The 22,178-nt window shown below is 36.5% G+C and overlaps 1 protein-coding gene across 1 annotated transcript in view; it reads right to left on the minus strand.

The window, feature by feature from the left end:
* Nucleotides 1–273: 273 nt before the first annotated feature.
* The window catches only part of MROH2B (maestro heat like repeat family member 2B), an 83,112-nt gene continuing 61,207 nt past the window's right edge, over nucleotides 274–22,178 (minus strand). The window contains exons 30-42 of the mRNA XM_051990345.1: nucleotides 19,493–19,645; nucleotides 16,533–16,690; nucleotides 13,279–13,405; nucleotides 12,535–12,728; nucleotides 9,941–10,081; nucleotides 9,142–9,256; nucleotides 8,089–8,235; nucleotides 7,660–7,842; nucleotides 3,811–3,966; nucleotides 3,347–3,481; nucleotides 2,619–2,721; nucleotides 1,737–1,802; nucleotides 274–411 (exon numbers count right to left, since the gene is read on the minus strand). Coding sequence (XP_051846305.1) covers nucleotides 305–411; nucleotides 1,737–1,802; nucleotides 2,619–2,721; nucleotides 3,347–3,481; nucleotides 3,811–3,966; nucleotides 7,660–7,842; nucleotides 8,089–8,235; nucleotides 9,142–9,256; nucleotides 9,941–10,081; nucleotides 12,535–12,728; nucleotides 13,279–13,405; nucleotides 16,533–16,690; nucleotides 19,493–19,645 — 1,785 coding nt within the window. The 3' untranslated portion in view covers nucleotides 274–304. The remainder of the gene's footprint in view (nucleotides 412–1,736; nucleotides 1,803–2,618; nucleotides 2,722–3,346; nucleotides 3,482–3,810; nucleotides 3,967–7,659; nucleotides 7,843–8,088; nucleotides 8,236–9,141; nucleotides 9,257–9,940; nucleotides 10,082–12,534; nucleotides 12,729–13,278; nucleotides 13,406–16,532; nucleotides 16,691–19,492; nucleotides 19,646–22,178) is intronic.

The raw sequence follows: 22,178 nt of genomic DNA on the forward strand, positions 1-22,178 counted from the left end.
AAATTTTCTGGAATTTTGAGATTTCTGGGAGCAAGGACAAATCTGACAAAAACTTGTGGGAGAGGAGGTACTACCAGATGAGTCAAAGAAGTGCCCCAGAAATGAAATATTGGGGGCACTAGTTGTGCCAGAATTCAGACTGGCATGGTAGCGTCTGAATCTGGAGAAGAGTAAGCTACTATTGTGACAAGATTGCAAGCTCTCACGTGCTAGCCCTTTCCTGGGACACTGCAGAATTATGAGGGATTAGGATGAAGACTAGATTCAGTCATATAAAAAGCCCAGCAGTTTATTTCCTGACAGTTTATGAACGGTTGCTTATCTCTCTACATCTTCTCAAGAAGGTCTGCATGGCGGCTTCAGCGGCTCTCTGGACACTGACACAGGGATCTTCCCTAAGTGCCTGGAGACCTGAAATAGAAGAGAAAGGAAAGGTCAATGAATGAAGAGGCATTTAGAGATCATAACTGGAGGGGCAACACAAAATCAGATCAAACAAGTTTTGCCTTGTAGGGCCAATTCCCCAACTCAGGTCGCAGGTATTAATGACAGCAATTCACATTTATATAATGCTTTTAAGTTCTGAAGAATACTTTCCTCACCACAACCCTTTGATAGATGCTGAAAGAATGTTTTCTATTTTATGGAAGAGAAAATTGAAGCACAAAATTATTCGATGAAGGAGTACTAGAAAGGAGATTTGAACTTAAGATAATTCTCTCCCTTTTTCCTTTCCTTCATTCTTCCCTCTCTGTCTTCTTTCTTTTTTCCTCCTCTACTTTGCCTTCTTCCCTTCTTCCTTTCCTTCCTGCTTTTCTTGCCTTTCCTTCTTCTTCCTTTCCTTTCTCCTCTCTTCTTTTCCTCCTCCCTTCTTCTTTTCTTCCTCCCCTTCTCTCCCTCCTTTGCTTTTTTCCTCCCTTTCTTTTCTTTTTTTCTTGTGTCTATATCACTCCTTTCCTCCTTCCTTTCTTCCAATGTTTTTATAGATATCTCTGTTATTTGCAATGCTCTCTTCCTCTACCAAAAAGAATCTTCCTTTAGAATAGAGAAGGTACAGCATAACAAATCCATCTGAAACACAAAGATTGCTTGGCTCTGGGTTTATCATTCTTCCCCTATATTCTTCTGCCATCTTTCTGGGGCAGGGATATTGATTGCAGCTATTTTGAGAAGTCAAGAATTAACATTGTATTGATCTGAGTTTAGATGTTTCAGTGTTGCTTTCTTTTACCTTATTATATTCATTGTGTATCATCCTTCCTCCCTAATAGCCACCATAGCTCACAATGATACACCACTTTAAGGTTTTCAAAGCAGTCATTATTTTATTAGTTTCTCACAACTCTGTAAAATAGGTGTTATTATTATCCCCACTCTACAGATGAGATCCATTACCTCACTTAACCTGTAGCAAATGGGAGAAAGGATCCTCTGTTTACGGGTTGTGGGGAAGAAAAGAACCTCGCCTTAGATCTCAGCAGTCTTGTAGGAAATTAGAAAGTAGAAGCAGGTTGACACTGATTGCTGGGAGTGGGGCTCAGTAATTGGTATTGGACTCTAATCTGAGTTTGGAGTTCTTGAGAAATTTCTCTCTCTATGGATTCTCTAACTTTGATTCAAGTGCCTCAAGCAGCGTATCAAAGTTTTCAGGTTCACCCAGAACTCAAGTAAGCATAATATTACTTTTTTTTTTGGATACAGCTCTGAGCTAGGCAAAAATTGTATTTGGTACTTACATGAATCCAATTGTTCTCGGTCCAGCATCTCCAAGAACTGAGGTGTCACATTTTGAATAATGGCATCTAAATTCAAGAGGATGAGGGAACATTTACTTCAATACTAGAGGTAACAAATGTTAAGATGTAGAGGTAGTAGGGGAGGAGGAAGAGGAAATGGGATTTATTAAAAACTGAGCTATGATATTGATTGTATACATCTTTACTTTGGACTCTCCTTCTTAAGGAGATGTGAGGATTGATGCTCTAGCTGGAATCACAAAAAATACTGAGTGGCTTCTATATGCCCAGTACTATGCAAGGAGCCAGGGTGAGGGGGGTGTGTGTAATCAAGAAGAGTAATATAAAAAGGAGTCAGTTGATTAGACTAATACCTATGGAACTATTAAATATTAAAGAAGTTGTGGGAATTCAGATAAGGAATTATCAGTGTGGACTGGGATAATTGATGCAGATTAAGTAAAAAAAAAATGTGGTCTAGAGTATTAGACCATCAGAGACTCTAAAAAAATCATTTCCTACATTTCACAGAGAAGGAAACTGAGATCAAAGTTATTTAATAAATTTTTTCAAGATAACATAACAAATGCTAAGTAATTCTTAGAGGATTCAGATATCCCGTTGGTTAATCAGTCCATAAGCATTTATTAAATGTCTGCTTATATACTAGGCATTGTTCTAAGTGCTAAGGATACAAAGGTCTCAAGAAGTTCACAGTCTAATGGGGGTGAAAGAAAGGCAGCCAGGAACTCTTTGTTGGGAAAGATCTTGCCTATTTTTCTGGGATACTTTATCATGCTAGGATTTCACTGGGACAGATACCAGGAAAAGAAATGTTTAGAAGAGAGGAACATGAGAGTAACAGAGGAGACGTGACCTGACCTGTTAATTTGGCTGCACCACTTCGGATTCCTTCCCAGGAACTACTGAAATAGGCAAACGTGTGTGTGTGAAGGATCCAGAGGAGATCCTGGTTTTTCTTTGCCTAGGAGAAATGAACATTAAACTGGTAGGAGCTGGAAGAGGGATTAATTGGCTCTCTTCCTTTCTCAAATCCTGCAAGCAAAGATTTAAAAGGGAATGAAGAAATAAGGGAACCCTTATATAGTTTCTATGTGGCACATAAAGCTCTTCCTTTACTATCTCTTCCCTTCCTATCTTTCTAGTCTTCTTACGCTTTTTCCCCTTTACACATTCTGGGATGAGGCTGCACTTAAATTTCCAGGTGCTCTTGTAAAATCTTCTAAGACTATAAGCTGCAGAGAAGGTGACATCCTTCATTAATATGGAGATTGTCCTTCACCCAGTAGACCCTTATATCAATGAAATCACACGTATAGATCCTATCCTATACTGTGCTGAATTCAGCAGTGGCATTCTGGGTCTGGAGAGGTAAAAAAACACTAACTTTAATTTAGCTAGGGTGTTATAGTGGAATGGTAATGATGGTAAGAGTTCTCACTGTATGTGGTCAGTGTTCATTTGTTCCATTTTTCTAGCTCTGATTTTCCCAAACCATTCTGGAGAAGAATGTAACGGGTCACCTCAACGGACCTTTTTTCTTTTCTTAGAACCTGAGACTTTCATTGGCATACCTGCCCCTTACTCACCAGCTTCATGCATAGATCTCTATAGAAATCTTTGTTCTTTGGCATCTCCTGGCAGTCAACAAAGCGGTCCAGTAGTGCATGTAAATCTTGGACACCAAGAAATGGGATACAGGCAGCCAAGGCATCACGACAGGCCTAAAAAACAAAGTTTTCTGCTCTACTCTCTGACTTCCACAATTAAGAGAATCTCCATCCCAGCCAGGAGAGAATCCTGAGAGACAATGGAATCAGGAACAGGAAGTGCAATGACTCTAGGAGACTTAAGATCATTCAAATATCAAATATCATATCCAAAGGAGATTTGGAGAGACCATCAATATTCCAGAATTAGAGACCATGTCACCTGAGCAGAAGTATCATAGTTAGTTTTTCAATTGAGTGGGTTAGGGGGTCTGCAAGCTCTCTGTTCTCTCTCAGGAGGGAGGGGAGTAAAGAGGGATGGGCTTTCATGCTATTTCACTTACCGTACCTATCTTTGGGTTGGGATCCCAGAGGTGGAGAACGAATGAAATCATGCTCTTTTTAATTTCTTCAGTAAAAAACATTTTCCACCTTTTTCCTGTTAGAGATGCCAGATCTTCAAACAAGAAGAATGCAGTCAGCCTGACATCATCCTGCTCCTGTAGCCACAAACACATCCTCTAGGTAAATGAGACCTTCAACTCCTGGGCCCTCCTGTCTCTCCAATTTTGCAAAGGAGTGTAATAGTCTAGGGATTCTGATCATTTGTGAGACATAGACCCCTCTGAAAGTTTAGTGAAGGCTATGACCCTTCTCAGGATGTTTTTAAAAGCCAAAAATAAATGCATAGAAGTACACAGGAAGACAATTATATATACCTCTATCTTATATTTCTATTTTTCTATCTATCTATCTATCTATCTATCTATCTATCTACAGCAAATGCATGAACCACAGATTAAGAACCCCTGGTGTAGATATGAACTGTTTTCTCTTCATATCCATAACCTTGCTCCATGTGAATTTTAAAAAACTGAATCTGTTGGGTTTGGAGAAATGTGAGGAAATGAGTGAAAAAGGGTGATATGAGACGGAAGGCATAGGTTTTGCCTTTGAGGAAGTAAGGAAGAAATTGGCCATAGTGATGGCAATCTATTGCCATACGTGAAGCAAGGACCTGGGCTGGAACTATGGAATTCTCATGGACTGGTCTGGTGGTGTAATTGGTCCTGATTTATCTGCTTTTACTATATTAGATTAGGGTTGATGTGAACAAGTGACCAAAGTTGTCCAATAAATATGATCCTAAATATTCTCTAACAGTTGTCCAAGAAACTCAGAGATGATTTGTAGGGTCTCAGAGTAAGAGAAGAATTCAGTCAGTTAGAAATCTATGCCTTTCTAGAATGGGATTCTATAGAGCTACATAAATAATAAATTATTCTATGGTCTTCTGTGTAACACTTCAGCCAATAATTAGAACAAATTTTAATAGAACGAGGAAGGGGATGGGGATAAGGGAAGAGCTGGTGGAGTTACAATTGAGATTTTCATTTTGTCAGAAAAATATGTTGTAGTCAAGAATTCAGAGTCCTAAAAAGAGGGAAGAGAAAAGTCAGAAAAATACATTTGAAAGATTTTTTTTTTAGATTTTGAGATTTAAATGACACATTCATTGGAAGGAAGAGACAAAAATAGTCAGAGAGCACTGGCTATTTTTAAAGGAAATTATTAAAAGTACAATAAAAATTGTACTAGTCTTTTGTTTTGCTTTTTTTTTTTTGGATCTGATTTTTCTTGAAATAGGCTTTCTTGGTTATAGTTATAACCTACCCCTGCCTAAAGCTCCTTTCATTTCTGAAATCTTTTATTTCTGGACCCTTCCAAGTTAAAAATTTTCAGCTCCACCCTATTTAGCATTTTCCTGTCAATGAGGTATACCTGTTGAAAAGAATTTGTTCCTCCTATAAAATACATACCTTTTTTCAGTGTCCCTAAGCTGCCCTGACGCATATATTGATGGACTTAAATGCACTAACCACTTAATCTGGGGAGGTTTGGAGTTTAGCAGCAACATTGTACCCAGTGCAAACAGTGACTCTTTAAGGTGGTGGCTGCTGCCCTTGTTTGAGGGTGGATACTACCCTGATACCCTTTTCTTGTATGCTTGTCCATATGTTGCCCTTGCCTAACCCTCCATGTTCCCATCTTTGGATAGCTTAAGTTCTTCTGTATGAGTTGAAATGTGCCAAATAAACGTCTATTGTTTTGCATTGAATGACAGGTCTAATTTTTCCACAAGGTACGCTTTAAATCTCAGTGCTCTCACATTAGATTGGGACAATACAAATACTACCTCATAATCATTCCTAAGAATTATTATTCCTATTGATATAAAAAACATACAAAGGAATAAAGTAAAAAGCAGAAAACTAAAGGACAAATTAGAGATTGTACAATTTACAGGGTAAAGGGGAAATAGGATAAATAGAAACTGCCCCTTATTACAAGAAAAAAGAAAACTGTAGGGCAACTAGGTGGTCCAGTGGATAGAACCCCTGGTCTCAGACACTTAACACTTCTAGCTGTGTAACCCTGGACAAATCACTTAACCCCAATTGCCTCAGGAAAAAAAAAAGAAAAAAGAAAACAAATAATTATACAAGAAAAAGCAGAGTCATTTAATCCAACAAATTCTATGGTTTCAAAATGGACAAAATCATCTAGGTTGATCTATTGCACATAATTCTTCCTGTTGTCTTCTGCTTTCCCCAGTCGGCTTCTCGCCTTCCTATTTAAACCAAAACCAATTCTTGATTCTAAGTGATTTACACAGTTACAATTTTAGAGAAATTCTAAAATATTGGGGATATAGGTATTGAGGCAGGAACAGAGGGCATCATGTCTGGAAATTAGAAATGAATAATGCAGTATTTCTATTTTGAAAAGAAAGGCAATGATTCAAAATTACAGATTCTATTCCAGCAACATAAGACAGTGAAAAATACAGGATAAAACAAATCACAAAATAAATTTGTAAACTCTTTGAAGAAAACAGGCTACATGCATAATAAACAAAATGGCTGTGTGAAAGCCCAAGACTTATCGAACTAATCTAATTTCCTCTTGTGACAAACTGACAGCCTAGGTAGATGTAGGCAAAATGATAAGCTATAATTTAATTTGACTTCCATGATTCTTTAGATTCTGTTTTCTACAATGTTACTAAGAACATATCTGTTCTAGAGTACACAACTATTATGTACATTTGTGATTGATAGGAAGGTCAGACTCAGAGAATTGTTATCAAGGGTCAGTGTCAAATGGGGAGGGGGGGATGGGAGGAGGAGAGAAGGGAAGAGTATAACAAGTGGTTCTCTGTCAGGGTCATTTTTAGGCCCTGGATTAAGCTAATCATTAATTATCTATGTGAAGGAAGAAAAGAAACATGTCCATTCATTTTGAAGAACACACTCTAGTGGGTGGGATATGGGCACTTATTCTGGAGAACAGTATTCTAATCCAACTGATCATAAATTAGGATTATAGCGCAATACCCACAAAACCCAGAAATTAGGATGATAAAGGATCCTTTCATTCTTCACACATGTAGGCCTAATGCTTAGCAGAGTGCCTGGAACATGGCTGGTGCTTTAAATAGAGATGTGTTGATTGACTGATAAATGAGAAAAAAATTGGAATTATGAAATAATTTTTAGCTTATAATATATATTCAGTTCCACTTTAATCTTACCTAGATTATTTTGTCTAATTCTGGGCTACAGAAACTTAGAAATTTAGAGAAGGCTCAGAGAAGAATTACAAAAGACTGGGGAATTGGTACTAGCAGGAAAATAGAAAGAAGATGAAACTTTTTAGTCTGCAAAGTAGGCTGATACTTTAATTATACTTTTCAAATACTTCAAATCTTATATGGAAATATGACTAGTTATTTTCCATCTCCATTGATACCAGAACAAGAGGAAGAAACAGGATTTGAGTTGACAAATATATGATTTCCTGATTTTGAGGGAGGATAAATATTGGAATGCATTACTGAAAGAAGTTATTGAGTCTTTTCCTCTGGCAGAATTTAAATATAGAATGATTCTCGCCTGTCTGGGATGTTTTTCAGTGATATTTCCTGAAGGCAGAACATGGAGTAGATGAACATTTCCCCAGTTTTAAAATCTGACAAAAATTTAGGAGAAGGAAGAGCTAGGATAAATAAAATAGGAGGAGGGATACCTTCCATCAGGCCCCTCACTCAGGACTTAGCACCTCTGTGCTAGGTTTCCACACTTGTGAACTCTCTTTTTGTTGGGGAGGATTCCTGGATCTAAATCACTTACATCTTCAAAGAAGGTTCTCGTTTGCAGCACGATTTCTTTGAAGTAGAAGCTCACATCTTTGTCAGTGAGCAATTCTAGGATTTTTTTCAATGCCTTCAAGCTTTCACAGATGACTTCTGTGCGAGTCAAGTGGTAGAGGCCTCTGATGACTGTTTCTAATAGCATTTGCTTGTTTTTCTTCACCTGTTGAGAAAATAGGCCTCTTAATGCTAATAATTGACATAGAAAAGTGACTCTAGGAAGTAGGGAGCAAAAACCCCAGAATTCTATCTGGGGTCACATAGATTAATGAATACCTATTTCAGTTTCATTTGGTAGTATCTTTACTTAAATTTTTGATAATCAAGTGGATACATTTGAGAAAAATAACAAAAATCTCAGCTTAAAAATATGACAGTTATTTATTTTAATCCTCATAAATTCTTTTACCTTTTGTGGGGCTCCTATGGCCACATTCCCAAGTCCTCTGATTGCCATTTGTCTCAAAGTAGTGTTGGTGTCCCAAGCACTCTGGTCGATTACAAACAGAACTTCTCTTAGATTCCCCTGTTTCCAAAGAAATGGCTCTTTCATGAGCTGAAATGAACATAATTACGATTAGCCTTAGAATCAAGAGTTTTCCCTTTTTCAGAAGTCAAGAAAGCAAAAGAGCCAATTAACACAATTTAGAAATGGGATCTAAGTATTTTTGGGAGGCAGGAGAGACAGTAACTGAACCTAGATGTTTTGATCAGTAATTTGGTGGCTGTTGGCAGAGGCCATGTTTCTGGATACAGACAGTTCTGAGGATGAATCTCCATTCAGAATTCTTTCCAAAACTTTGAGATATGATAAGATTTGCTAGTATTGCTGTGACCAGGAAGGCATAGCAATAAAATTTCAGAGTAGGAAGGAAACAACTGCCACCAAGAAATCCAGTGAGAGTGCTAACTTCTATCCCTCTCTGACAGTACCTACTATATGGGATAGATAAAAATCAGAAAGCCTGGACTTCTGGGGTGTCATCCAACTGGCTTCTTGTAGTTCAGCTTTTGTGTTTTGGGAGGTGGGAGAACTAGAGAGGCAGGTGAGGTTTTTTGATGGTGGAAGAATGTGAATACCTGTGTGTGTGTGTGTGTGTGTGTGTGTTCTTCTGGGGTGAATTTGTTTCCAGTGAAAATCTTGCTCATTGGAATGTGCTATAAGCAGTTTGGGGTTTTACACCATTTATCCAAGGGTTATGTAATGAAGTCTCTGTGCTATTCAAGGTCAATGACAATTTTAGATTTGATAGCAAATTCAGAGCCTTTTTATTCTTTCCCCCCATCTACCATTGTCAAGAATTCATAGAATCCTGAAAGTCAGTCTAATTGTGAAGATGAGGTTTGGGAAATACTAGTTTTTGTCTTTGACTTGGCCACAGTAATCTGAATCTAAGTCTTATGGTCTGAAAAGTAACTTCAAGGAGGAGAATAAAATGCTGTGAGCTGTGTTGGGCCTTGCCTCAGAGAAGAATGCTGTGCCCATTATTCGGAAGGTCTCTGAGGTTGAAGAAAGCGATGGGAACATGTGCTCCATGATGCCTATCATGATCTCCTGTTGCCAGAGGATCAAACTCCTAGGAAAAGGTAAGACCAAAATATTGACACAGAAAATGCATTTCTAAACAATTAGGAAAGAGCATCTTAACTTTGGGTCCATGGACCCCTGAAAAGTTTGTTGATAGGTTTCAGGAGATGGGGGAAAATTGTATATTTTTCCTGACTTCTATTGGGAATTTCTTATTTCCTTTAACTAGGGGTCTTTGGAGTCACCAGAATGTCATCTATGATGTAAAAAAAGGCCAAGAAATACCTTGAGTTAGGGGAAGCATCAGATACCTTGGTGGAAACATCAGATACCTTGGTGGAAACTTAAAGGAAAGGGATGTCAGAATGGAACTTCTAAATGACCTATCTTCTAGAATTTAAACCAACTTTGTAAAAAAAAAATTGCCCATAAGTAACAACTTTTATTTTTTCCTGGATGAGTGAAGAGGTTTTTGCTTTTCTGTTTCTTCCCACTCCTTTCATTATTCTCCCTCAATTATTCTTTCTTGATCCTGAGTGAGGCAATCAATATGAATAAAGTTAATTGAGAGCCCTAATTGAGATCCCAAGTTTATTAAGTTTTTCCTGTTTTATTTATTCATGTGCTTAACATTCATTCAGCAACACTGTGTGTAAAGCAATGTGGAGTTAATAGGAAGTATAATTACTTCTTGTTCCTCCCCAGTACCAACCCTAGAGTCTCTAACCATTACCTGGCCAGCACACACACTCCTATGTGGTATGAATGGGGGCTACTCAGAAGATTCCACAAGTTGTCTCCTTCTTCAGACTCTTTAGCCAGGCCCTCTTTTATAGCTTGGTTCTGCACACATTTGAGGGTGGTAGCTGAAAGCCTGAAGACAACAGGCAGAATTAGAGAAATGAGCTGGCTTAGGCTCAATTCTTTTCACAAATATAATTTATCATCCAGATTAGTAAGAGATATGTGATAGAAAATAGGAGACTCATCCAGATGGACCTGCTGAGATTAGTGGAGGCAACAAACCACATCATAATTTCTCATCAGCCTTAGAGGTCACCAAAGCTCCAAAGATGGAATGAAAGAAGTATTATCTTTTTCCCTTGGAATTCTTGGTTAGCAATGAAATTTAACAGATATGGCAAGTAGAAGCAAAAGGAAATGCCAAGTGCAAGTCCATGGAGAAAAAGTTTGATAGGAATATTTTGAGTTCAAGTAAAAGAAAGGAGTGGGAGTGGGCAAGGGGGAAAGGAGAAAGAGGAAGTGAAAGCTAACTATGAGATTTAATAATAATAAGGGGAAGAGGATGGAATAAGTCCATCAAAATAAAAGGAAAAGTGATAAGGGAAACCAGATGAGTTTGCACCAAGTTGCAAGGTTGTATCAGCTTTAGGGAAGAGAAAGACAGGATGTATTGTTGCACAGGTTGGATTGAGGAAAGGGCCACAGGCTATTTATGGTCACTGACAAGGCAATTAAAATTATATGAACCCATAATTCATATAATCATATAGACACATATAAATACAGTTATATGGATAAATATATAATTTAGCTCATATATATGTACTTGGAGGCCACTAGGTGGTGCAGTGGTTAGAACATTGGGCATAAACTCAGGATTGCCTGAATTCAAATCTGGTCTCAGACACTTATTAGCTCTGTGAGTCTGGGCAGATCACCTAATTGTTGTTTGCCCCGATTTTCTTATCTGTAAAATGAAGATAATAATAGCACCTATCTTTCAGAGTTGTTGTAAGAATTAATACAAAGTGTTTAGCATAGTTTATAAATGTTAGCTGTTACTATATGTGTAGGATATTGTAGCTCTAGTTAGTAATTAATAAAGATAATTATGATCTTTTCAATTATAAGCATAAAGTAAAGAATTATTTAATGTATCTTTATACACATCTACATCTGTATATATGTATATGTATGCAACACATATATACACATATGTATAACATATATATATATACACTATATATATATATTAAACAAAATAGAGCTACAATGTAGATAGGATGGTCAAAAGGACTTAAGAATGGAGTATAAACCTTGCTTGGGGATCATTCTCTCTTCTTGAAACACAATAAAACATCAAAGTAAATCTTTGCAAGAGAAACAGCAGAAGTTTCTGCAGATATGAAACAAATTCACTGGGTGATAGAATTATAGTATCATAGATTTAGAGGTGCCGTGGGCATCAGAGGTCATCTAGTTTAATCCCCTCATTTTACAGATAAGATAGGAATTTAAGTGACACATAGGTAGGTAGTAAGTGGCAGAGATGGGATTTGAACACTATAACCACTGATGTTTCCATTCCTGGCCACAGAGGGAGGAGTTCATCATTGCTGGAACCTAGAATCCACCTCTTCTTGTGGTCAGACCCCACTTTAAATTATTTAGAGAGTGAATGAGTACTTTTTGGAAGTCACAGGGCAAGGAGGAATGGAAGGGAGCAATAAGAGCTGCTAGGAAAATTCTAAGTTATTGTGGGACCATGTGCCTTATAGCCCTGGAGCAGAAATGAATTGTTCCGTGAAGAATATCTACTGTATCAGCTCCTCAGGACAGAGATAGTCAGAGACCATACACCTTTCTCTATCTTCTAAAAATCTAGTTATCTTTCAGTCACTTCTCTGCAGGGATTCTGTGTAGACAATCAAGCATATAAAGAAGCTGGTGGGGTCCTAGTTAATTTTATGATATTTATAAAGTGCCTATTTTGTATAAGGCACTTTGCTTTGCTGAAACAAGGACAGAATTAAAGCAGTCCCTGGAACTCCCATATTTCTGGGGCTGGTGGCAACTGTATAATAGAACAAAGTCAAGAAAAACAAGAGATAATTATGATAATGTGGGCTAGAAACAATGAGATCCTGAATTAGATCTATGTGGCTGTGTGAGATGCTAGAGGGATGGATAAGAGAGATGGTATGTGTACACAATCTGTTTACAGAGAATCTGGTCTCTCTTGCTGAACTACTGAGGTCATGATTAATATGCTTGCTCAATAGATAGGTCCTTATATTTGTTCTGTTTCACGACAGGGACAAGACCATCATCCAATATTCCAGAAAGAGCAACAAGTTGGATATCAGACTTGTGTTTGAATCTGAGCTTTGCTATTTACTGCCTATGGGACTTTGGGCTAATCAGGAAGCTTCCGTTTCCTCATCCACAAAGTGAGGGGTTGCACGAGCTAATCTAAGATCTCCAAGTTTTTAATCTCTTCCAGTTCTTCCAGTTCTTAATCTCTTGATTCTGTGATGTGAAATCAGCACTTATAGGAGCACCCCCTCCATGTCTGCCATTTACCTGCAAGGATCTCCCTCTGGAAATCTCTGTGCCTGCTGCAAGACCCTTCTTCTCTCACTCAAGGTTGGGGTTGGCATTGGCATTTTCTGACCCAATGTGTAGCTAATGAGCTTCAAGAGCAGGTACAAAAGCTCAGCATATGAATCTCTGATAGGGATGCCTATTGATACCACCTCATATATAGCACAGGCCACCTAAGGGGAGAGAAAGAATTCCTTTGTCAAGAGGTGGGTAAGTTCTGCTGGGGAATTCTGAGGAAAAGAACAACAGATATTATTGTGGTTCCTACTTATCAAGGGCTTTGGAATCTTTCTGACTTGATCGTCAGACCTCCCTATACACCTTGTGCTAAAAATGTTACTAAGATAGGCTTTGGTATTTTTCTTTCTCAAAATGGTCTAATCAATACCAGGGGTTCTTCCCGTTTTTTATAAATTTAAAAAGAGGAGGATTTTTGATGTTGCTATTGTTTGTTTTTATAAGTTTGTAGACAAAGCAGAAAACACAGGCTTTCTTTGGTTTGATGGACAAATTGACTTCTCAATTTGAATTGCAAGGAGGCTTTATCCAAGTGAATCATCCACAGACAAAATTATTGCTGTACTCGTTCCATAGACATTGTTGCTGAAATGATATCAGCACTCAAGAAAGGGTATGAATAACAACAGGCTTCAAGCAGACAGAACTGGGGAGATTATTGAGCTTGGGTACTCATTCAACTTAGTGATGAGTAGTCTAACTTACTGCAATTGTCTCTGTTTCTGCTATGTCATTCTCCAGCCCACTCTCCAGTTTATCCATTAAGGCTTTTAAGAGCTGGATGTTGGGGGAACTATCCTCAGCCAGCGCCTTCCACAGTGCTTTTATGTCCCTAGAATTGTGAGGAAGTGGAAAATCCATGAGGTAGTTCCTGAGTACCACAAAACCTACCATTAAGTTACTCATTACATTGTTTAAATTAAATTTTATTTTTTAAATTATTAAGTTATTTTAAATTTTTAATTCCTTCTCACTTTTCCCTAGGGAAAGGGGAAGAAAAAACAAACTCTTGAAATATATAAGCACAGTCAAAACAAAATTAATTCTTATATTGGCCAATGTGTGTCTCATTCCATGTATTAGTTTATCATTTCTTTGTTAGGAGGTAGGTAGTATTCATTATTGGTCCTCTGGAATCTTGATTAATTATAGAATTAATCAGAATTCAAATAGCCTTTAAATCTTTTTGATGTTATAAATAGTTCTTCTGGTTCTGCTCAATTCACTCTGCATCCATCTATATAAGAATTTCCAGATTCCTCTTATTTCTTACAGTATAATAGTATTTTATTACATTAATACATAATCAGTCCTCAACTTTATCAGGGGTAATGTTCCTAAAAAGTGGTGCAAAAATTTAAAAAAATGCAAATGTTGATACATTGAGCCTATGGAAAATAGGGGGTTAAGTTCTTATGACCACCAAAAAATGGTAAACTTTCCCTAGAGAATGATGAAAATACATAAGTATATTTATAATAAAACATTAATTCTGATATGTACTTTTCCTAACAAAATAACCATGAAATATCCCATAAGATGTAGTTCACAAAATTGGTTAATATGCAAAACATTTTTCTCAACAGTAATTTCCTAAAATTCTATGACTTTTTATGCTAATTTTCAATAAAAGCAATATTGATTTTAGACAATTTTCACACAAGAAATCTACATACTGTACAGCAAATAAAATTCTTAAAACTAAACAGTTTTTTAAACCTGAATCTTACCTTTCAGTGTGTCAGATGGTGATGTGAGGGCATTGTATTTTATTGCTGGAAAGCTCTCTACCTTGGTCACCCTCTGAAAACCAAGGAAGAGGTTGCTGGGACTTTAATTGCTGCTTTTGGAAAATATTGAGACTCATTAGGTCTCAACATTACCTTAGAAACCAAAGGACTTCCACTATGTTATGGGGGGGCATTACAAAATTTGAATTTTAAAGGCAAACAATGAAAATATGAAACTAATGCACATGCAGATTTTTACTTTTAAAACACTAAGGTGAATGAGACCAGTGAAGTATCTAGAAGTATATCTACCACTTCATAAACGTGTGCACATTATTACACCTCTCATTTTTTCCTCTCATAGTCACAAATATGCACAGTTGTCAATATGAAAGTGAAAATGAGGTTACCAATAAAATCACACAAGTGCTTGAAGGAGCAAAAGTTAAATGTGTGAATACTGAAGATTGAATGTATCATAATTTGCTCCACCATTCCCCAATTGATGGGTATCTCCCCACTTTCTAGTTCTTTGCCACTACAAAAAGAGCTGCTATAAATCCTTTGATATCCTCAGTGAGCAAGCCCAGTCATGTTAGCACCCAATCAAAGGGCACATATGATAAATTAATGACATTTTGAGATGAACCCATTCTCTCCACATGGGAGATATTGATGATTTTTATTTAACTAAAGTATTCCCAAGAATTTATTGACAAGAGATGATTACCAGATCTAAATGTATGCCCTTAAATTCTCTTTTGAGGTACAATTATGAATCACTAATTGATTTTTACAAAACTTCAACTGGATTTTCCATAGGCGTCTTAAACTCAGTATGTCAAAAATGGAATCTTTTCAGCCTCTGGGATGTCTTTTACTTCACCTCATCCCATAGACCCAATCTTTCTAAATTTTTTTCATTTCTACCATTGCAACATCTCTCATTTATATGCCCCCTTCTTTCCACTCATATAGTCACCATCTTAATTTAATTTAGGTCCTCATTATCTTCTAGATTTTAATTACTGATCTAATGGTTGTAGAATGATTTTCCCCCCATCTGTATTTACCTGTCCACTAAGTTACCAAATGATTATTTTTGGAAAGAATGTCATTCTGATCATGTTACCCAGCTGTTCAATGAACTTCTGTGACTGATTGCCTTTCAGTGACTCCAGGATCAAATAAAATCCCCTGTTTAATATTCAAAGCTCTTATTAATCTGGCTCCTTCCCATCTTTCCAGTTCTTTTCTCCTTATGCACTCTATGCTCTACTAATACTGGCCTCCTTTTCTTCAAACTTAACTGTCCATTTCCTATCTGCTGTGATTGCCTTACCTATCTAAATTTCTTGGAATGCTTTGCCTTCTCATCTATGCCACTTGGTTTCCTGGCTTCCTCTCAGATTCACTTTAAATCCCATCATCTTTTCAAGACCTCCAGTTGCTAGGACCTTCTTCTTTGTCTCTTTAATTTACTGTTTCTCTATCTTCTGTATAAGTACCTATTTACATGCTTTCTATTCCATTAAAATATAAGTTCCTGGAAGGTAGGGAATGATTCTTTTTTTTTTTTTTTGCCTTCATTTATATCCCAAGCACTTGGTACAATCCTTGGCACATAGTGAATGCTTAATAGATTGTTAATTGTATTTTTGGAGTGGCAAGGATGATACCCATAGTTCAAGGTATAGAAAGACACATCCCAGCTCAAAACAAGAACGTCCTAAGAATTTAAAAAAACCATTTAGTTCCCAACTGTTCAAAAGTGCCATGGTCTGCCTTAGAAGGCAGTCAGTTCTCCATCATTAGAAGTCTTCAAGAGGAGGCTAGATGGTCATCTGTTTGGCAGTGTTGTGGAAGGCTTCAGGAAGGAGTTGTACTAGATGAATCATGAGGTCACTCCTAACCCTAAGATTTTATGACAAAAATCTTAATCAAGCATGGCACTAAAAAAAAGAGGAGGAATACATATTGCTAAAGATAAATCTTTAGGATGGTTTTTTATATTACATTATATTTTATCACCTAATTAGGATGTATAGGAATCCCCTCAGGAAAGTGTATTTGTACAAATAATACTAATGAGATATTTTCATCTAATGACTGAAGTTTTCCCACATTTTATATCTATTATTTGCCTTTTCTCAAATTATTTATTCTTTTTATCTTGAGGAGGTAGATATCCATTACTTGGACAAAAGGTCAGGAGTTAACAATACCTACCTGTCAAAGGGTAGAGGTTTATTCAGGAGATTGCAAACAACTGCCTCAAGGTGGAAATTTGCTATCTGGGTGATAACCTGTAGAACAAAACTGAAGTTTTGCTCCTTAAGTCTGAGGATAGGCATGTGATGATAAATTAAGCTCAAGATATCCAACAACTGCAAGGAAAAAAATAAAACTAATTACCATTTTTAATGAATGTAATTTTTGCACATTAACTTTGGTTTTTGATGGATTTTTAAAGGTACCACCCATTTTATGGATCCCATAATCTATAGGTTGTTAATTATCCCTACACATGCTAATGTATTTCTCAGTCATAAGTCTTTCTTCTGAACCAACAGTTTGCACTCCAGACATAGATACCTGAAATGACTGAGATCATGACCCACTTAAAAATCTTACTATTCTTTACAAAGTTTTTGAATGTAAGTTCACTTTATCATAACATTCTTGTGAAATCATCTGTGATGATTGTGATCTGCAGCTAGCTTTGGAGGATAGTTGTTATGTCATGCTAACCATTGGCACTTTTTTGGTCATTCCCATTGCAAATCTCATTTGTCTGTTTGTAAGATGGTACTCCGACATAATGAAGGGCTTGTCCATCATAAAGGACCTTACCTGTTTACTTGATATTTATTCTTTTTATTTACAAATTAGGGGAAAATCTTTAGGGGTCTTAAAGTTCAAAAAGAATTGATAAGATTATGCCTCATTTCTGAATAATGATCACTATTTATTTATGTATTCCTATAGCTGGGAACTGGAGATCCTTCCTACTGCTAGGGGAAAAGTCCTGAGTATCTGATTATGTGAGTCACTGGGAGATGCCAAAATGGCACATCTTAAAGGGACAATGTAACTTTCCTCTTATCATGGAGGATAGGATCTCCTGAGAGCTAGGTTGTGCACAGAAGTGTGGGGATGAGAAAAGATTTTGGGTTCATGATTTAAGTAAATGATTGAGAGAAATGGGAGGGGTGACTAGAAACCAGCTGACACTGCTGCCATGAATCACCAGAGGAGGAAGATGGCTTTCAGATTTGTCAGTTCTTGGAATTCTTTGTCCCATTCTAGATACATTCTCCAGATGACAACAGACTTCTCTGTTACTCAACAAGTAGCTGCCTGGATATCCCCAACAGGGAGTCCTGGTCACTCCCACTTCTGCCTGTTATTGAATATTTCACTTACTGACAAGGCACAATTAACTATAGCTTTCAAAAAGGTCCAACTCCCTGAAAGGAATATAGAAGCCTCCCCAACCTTATCTGTATCTACATTTTTTTCTCTTCTTCTTTCCTTGAAACCCTAGGAAAACCCAGAAAGCTGAGTCATGCTATCAGAATAAGACCAGCAGTAATGACACACTGCCCCTTTCCATCTCCCCATTCCCCTTTCATTGGGAGTTTGAATCTCTACTAGCCTCTAGTTCCCCTGGGGTTGGGAGTGGAGAAGTCATCCCTTTTTATTACTACTATGAATTAACACCAGTCCTCAGGTCCAATCTCCATATTCCCTTCTCCCAATGTTCAGTACTGTTAAACCAAAGGAAGAACCCCATAAAAATTTATCAGACTATTGGCTTGAGAGAGGGTGTCCAATTCTTCCCAAGATTCACTAGGGTGTCTAATACAACCCAGGACTTCCCAGGGTATAATATGTTTTCATTTTCCTTCCTTGACAGTCCCTCATTTTATATCCTTCCTCAAGAAAACTGTTTTTCATTACTATCTTGTGAGTTCTGTACTTCTTTGTATTGGACATTGGTATTCTAAACCTTTATAAATATGCATTAAGACCTTCTTCCTGAAAGCAGATTGGTAGAAATGAGGCATACCTCAACATCTCACAATGTATACCAAGATAAGCTCAAGATGGTTTAGATAAACATTTTGACATAAAGGGTTATGTCATAAATAGATTAGTGGAGCATGGAAAATTTTCCTGTTAGAACTACAAATAGGATAAGAGTTCATGACTAGAGATAGGGAAGTACACAGAAAGTGAAATGGATAATTTTGATTATACCAAAAAACAAACAAATGCAGCTAAAATTAGAAGAAAGTAGGAAACTAGGGGAAAATGTACAAGTTTTTCTAATAAAGGTCTTATTTCTCAGGGAACAGTCAAATTTATAAAAATAAGAGTCATTTCCCAATTAGTAAATAATCAAAGGATATAAATAGTTTTAGAGAAAGAAATAAAAATTATCAATAGCTATATGTAAAAAAAGTCCAAGTCACTAATAATCAGAAAAATGCAAATTAAAACAATTTCAAGCTACCACTTTATGCTCATCTAAATAAGTTGAGATAATAAAAAAAATGAAAAGTACTGGTAGGGATGTGGGGAAATAAGTATACTATTGTACTGTTGGTGAGCTAATCCAACAATTCTGGAGAGCAATTTGTAACTATGATTCAAAACATATTCATACCAGTGATACTACTACTAGATCTATATCTCAAAGAAAGTAGAAAAGTTCCAATATATAGAAAAATACTTATAGCAATTCTTTTTTGTGGTAGTAGAGAATTAGTAGGAATGTCCATCTTTTGGTGGAATGGCTGACCAAGTTATGGAATGTGAATATAAGGAAATACTCTTATGCTGTGAGAAAAGATAAAAGTGATGGTTTCAGAAAACCTGGGAAGACTTGTGTGAACTGATGTGAAGTGTAGTGAGCAGAACCAGGAGAACAATTTATATAGTAAAAACAATATTGTTCCTAGACAAAGATTATAGGATCATAAATTTAGTGCAGGAAGAGATAATAGAGCTAAATTCAACCTCTCATTTTACAGATCTCTCTCTCTCTCTCTCTCTCTCTCTCTCTCTCTCTCTCTCTCTCTTTTTCTTTCTCCAAATCTTCCTTTCTTCCTCTCTCCCTTTCTTCCTTTTCCTCCTTACTACCACTTTCTTCTGCCCTCTCCCACAACAGCTTTCAGACTTACCTCATTTTCCAAGGCAGCTCCTTTTTCCTTTAGAATAGTGATTACCCACAAACCACATGCCTTTGAACACTCAGCATTGAGGTTCTCCATGCCATCTAGTGATTCTTCTAGGAATGCTTGGATTTCTTCATTGGGGATATATTTGCTAAGCATCTAAGATTTCAGTCAGAGATATTGGCATTATTACTCATGCTTTCTCCATAAATTCAATTTGACATTGCTTGTTTTACTACCCTACCATTTTTGTGATTTTTCTAAGCCTAGCCTTTCCTAGCCTACATGTATAATACTTTGCAGTTTAAATAATATTTTACACACAGTATACCCTTTGATTCTCATAAGAGGACTGAAACAAACAGGGCATTGTTATACTCATTTTACAGATGAAAAAACTGAGGTTCAGGGTAATTAGTCTCTGGCTCAGGCTCAGGAGCAGTGAAAGGACTGGCAGATATCCTTCAATTGCAACTGATTTTTCTAAGTAGCTTTTTAACAGAATCATACAAGACCAGAAGGGGACTTACAGGTCATATAATCTATCTCTTTATTTTAGAAATGGGGAAAGTGAGATCCAGAGAGGTTAAATAATATATCCAAAGCAACACAGTAGTACATGGCAAAGTTTGGCTTCAAGGCAGAGAGGTCTTTTGTTTTCAAATCCAGCACTTAAGAAAATCAGGGAAATAAATTCCTTTTTTTTCCCAGAAAAAAGGCATAAAAATATTTTAAATCCTAATAATAAATAAGGTAAATGGGAAGAGGAGTGGGGTTTTACATGGCAACTTAACTAAGAGGAAAAAAAGGAAATAACAAAATTAGAGAGGAAATAGAATTAAGTTTAAAATACTCAAAAATAAGAAAACAGGAGACAAATAAGAGGGGGTAGTATTTGAAGGGGACTTGAAGAGCCAGTGGGAATAAGTTGGAGTAAAGTAGATTAAACAAAGATAAAGAGTAATATATTGTCTTTACAAAGAAGAACAAGAATAAGTTCTAATTTTGAAAAAAGTAGACATAAATGGAAGAAAATTAAGACCTTACTCTCATAACTTTTGACATGAATGGATAGAACAATACATAAAATGGAAAAGTGACAGATTGGATAAAATATATTCCATATGGACCAGGGGAACATATTTATGTGTTCTTTAAGATTTTATCTTTGACAGATGAAAGCAGAATTCTGTGAACCTTTTAGGAGTTATATCCAACTAGAGATGAAACAAAATTTTCTTTAGGAGAACTGAGAACACCTATTGAAATATAAGATTTGATTATGCAAGGTTGATAACTTTAACTTTACCCTAATAATAAAATCAAAGCCAGTGTTGGGTGGTTTTAACCCCACCTATGCATTAGCATTTATACAACTCTTACTTTGAAAAGCAACTAACATATGATCTCATTTAATACATATAATAACCCTGAGAGTTAGATATTATTTAATTTCCATTTTACAGATGAGAAACCTGAAGCTGAAAAAGGTTAAGTAACTGGGTCAGAGTCACACAAGTAGTGTCTGAGACAAGATTTTATCTAGTATTTTCCTGACTCCAAGCCTCGTATTCTATTCACTATTTCACCTAGATCTCTATTTCTATGTTTGTTTCAGTCATTAACCATTCAAAACCAAAGCAGTTGATTGTGTGTACAGAGGACAATAAAAAATGCTTGTTCCCCAATCACTTATATGAGTACAAAATACAATATTTCTTGGCAAGTTTTATAGATGAGGAAACAGTTTCATAGCAATTGGTATCTAACACTGGGTTAAGAGTAAGGATAGAGAGATGATAATATGATTCTGAACAACTTTCCAGAAGATCAGAGAATCATAGATTAAGAGCTAGCAGAGACCTTTATGGTCATTGGGTCTGATCCTTGAATTTTGTAGATGAAAGAAATATGAAACTAAGAGGTTGATGATATCCACAGCTGGATTTTTCAATGAAAAAAGTCCTTTTCAAATCTGACTTCTTCCAGGCAAGGGACTATTAGCTTTTAAGTAACCAAAAAACCTTTTATAGACTTAACTAGGAATAGTATTTTGGGACTCAAGAATTATTTCTCAATTGGTAAATGGTCAAAGTATATAAAAGGCAGTTTTCGAAACAATGACCTACAACAATTCAAAGGAGCTTATGATGAAAGAAGCTATTCATATTGGAAGAGAGCACTGATAAGATTCAAAATGTATATTGAAGCATATTTTTCCTTCTTTTTTTTTCTCCCTCACCCTTTTTTTGGGAACATGGCTAATGTGGAATGTTGTTTTGCAGGACTCTACATATTTATAATGGGTTTTGTTTTTCTTGCTTTTTCAATGGGTGAAGAATATGAAGGAAGGAGGAGAGTTTTGGAACTCAAAATTGAATAAAAAAAGCAAAACAATCCATCATATTTAACAGTTAGGAAGTATTACACCTCCCATACTTTACCATTTTTTATATTTACCATGATATTTGCTCACTGATCTGGAAATGTTTATTAGTTTTGTACAGCAGTTAATCCTTGGGCCCACTTAATCATTAAATTGGCCTTCTTTGTGTCCTTCTAGTTGTTCCCTGCATATGACATCTTATCCTCTCCCTTTATGCCTTTGTACAAATGTTCCCTATTATAAGGGCTCCTGAGCCTCATTGATCTGCAGTTTTATTCAAAGTACAGATAAAAATCTATATTATAT

The sequence above is a fragment of the Antechinus flavipes genome, chromosome 1, assembly GCF_016432865.1.
Source record: "Antechinus flavipes isolate AdamAnt ecotype Samford, QLD, Australia chromosome 1, AdamAnt_v2, whole genome shotgun sequence".
NCBI classification, from domain to species: domain Eukaryota; kingdom Metazoa; phylum Chordata; class Mammalia; order Dasyuromorphia; family Dasyuridae; genus Antechinus; species Antechinus flavipes.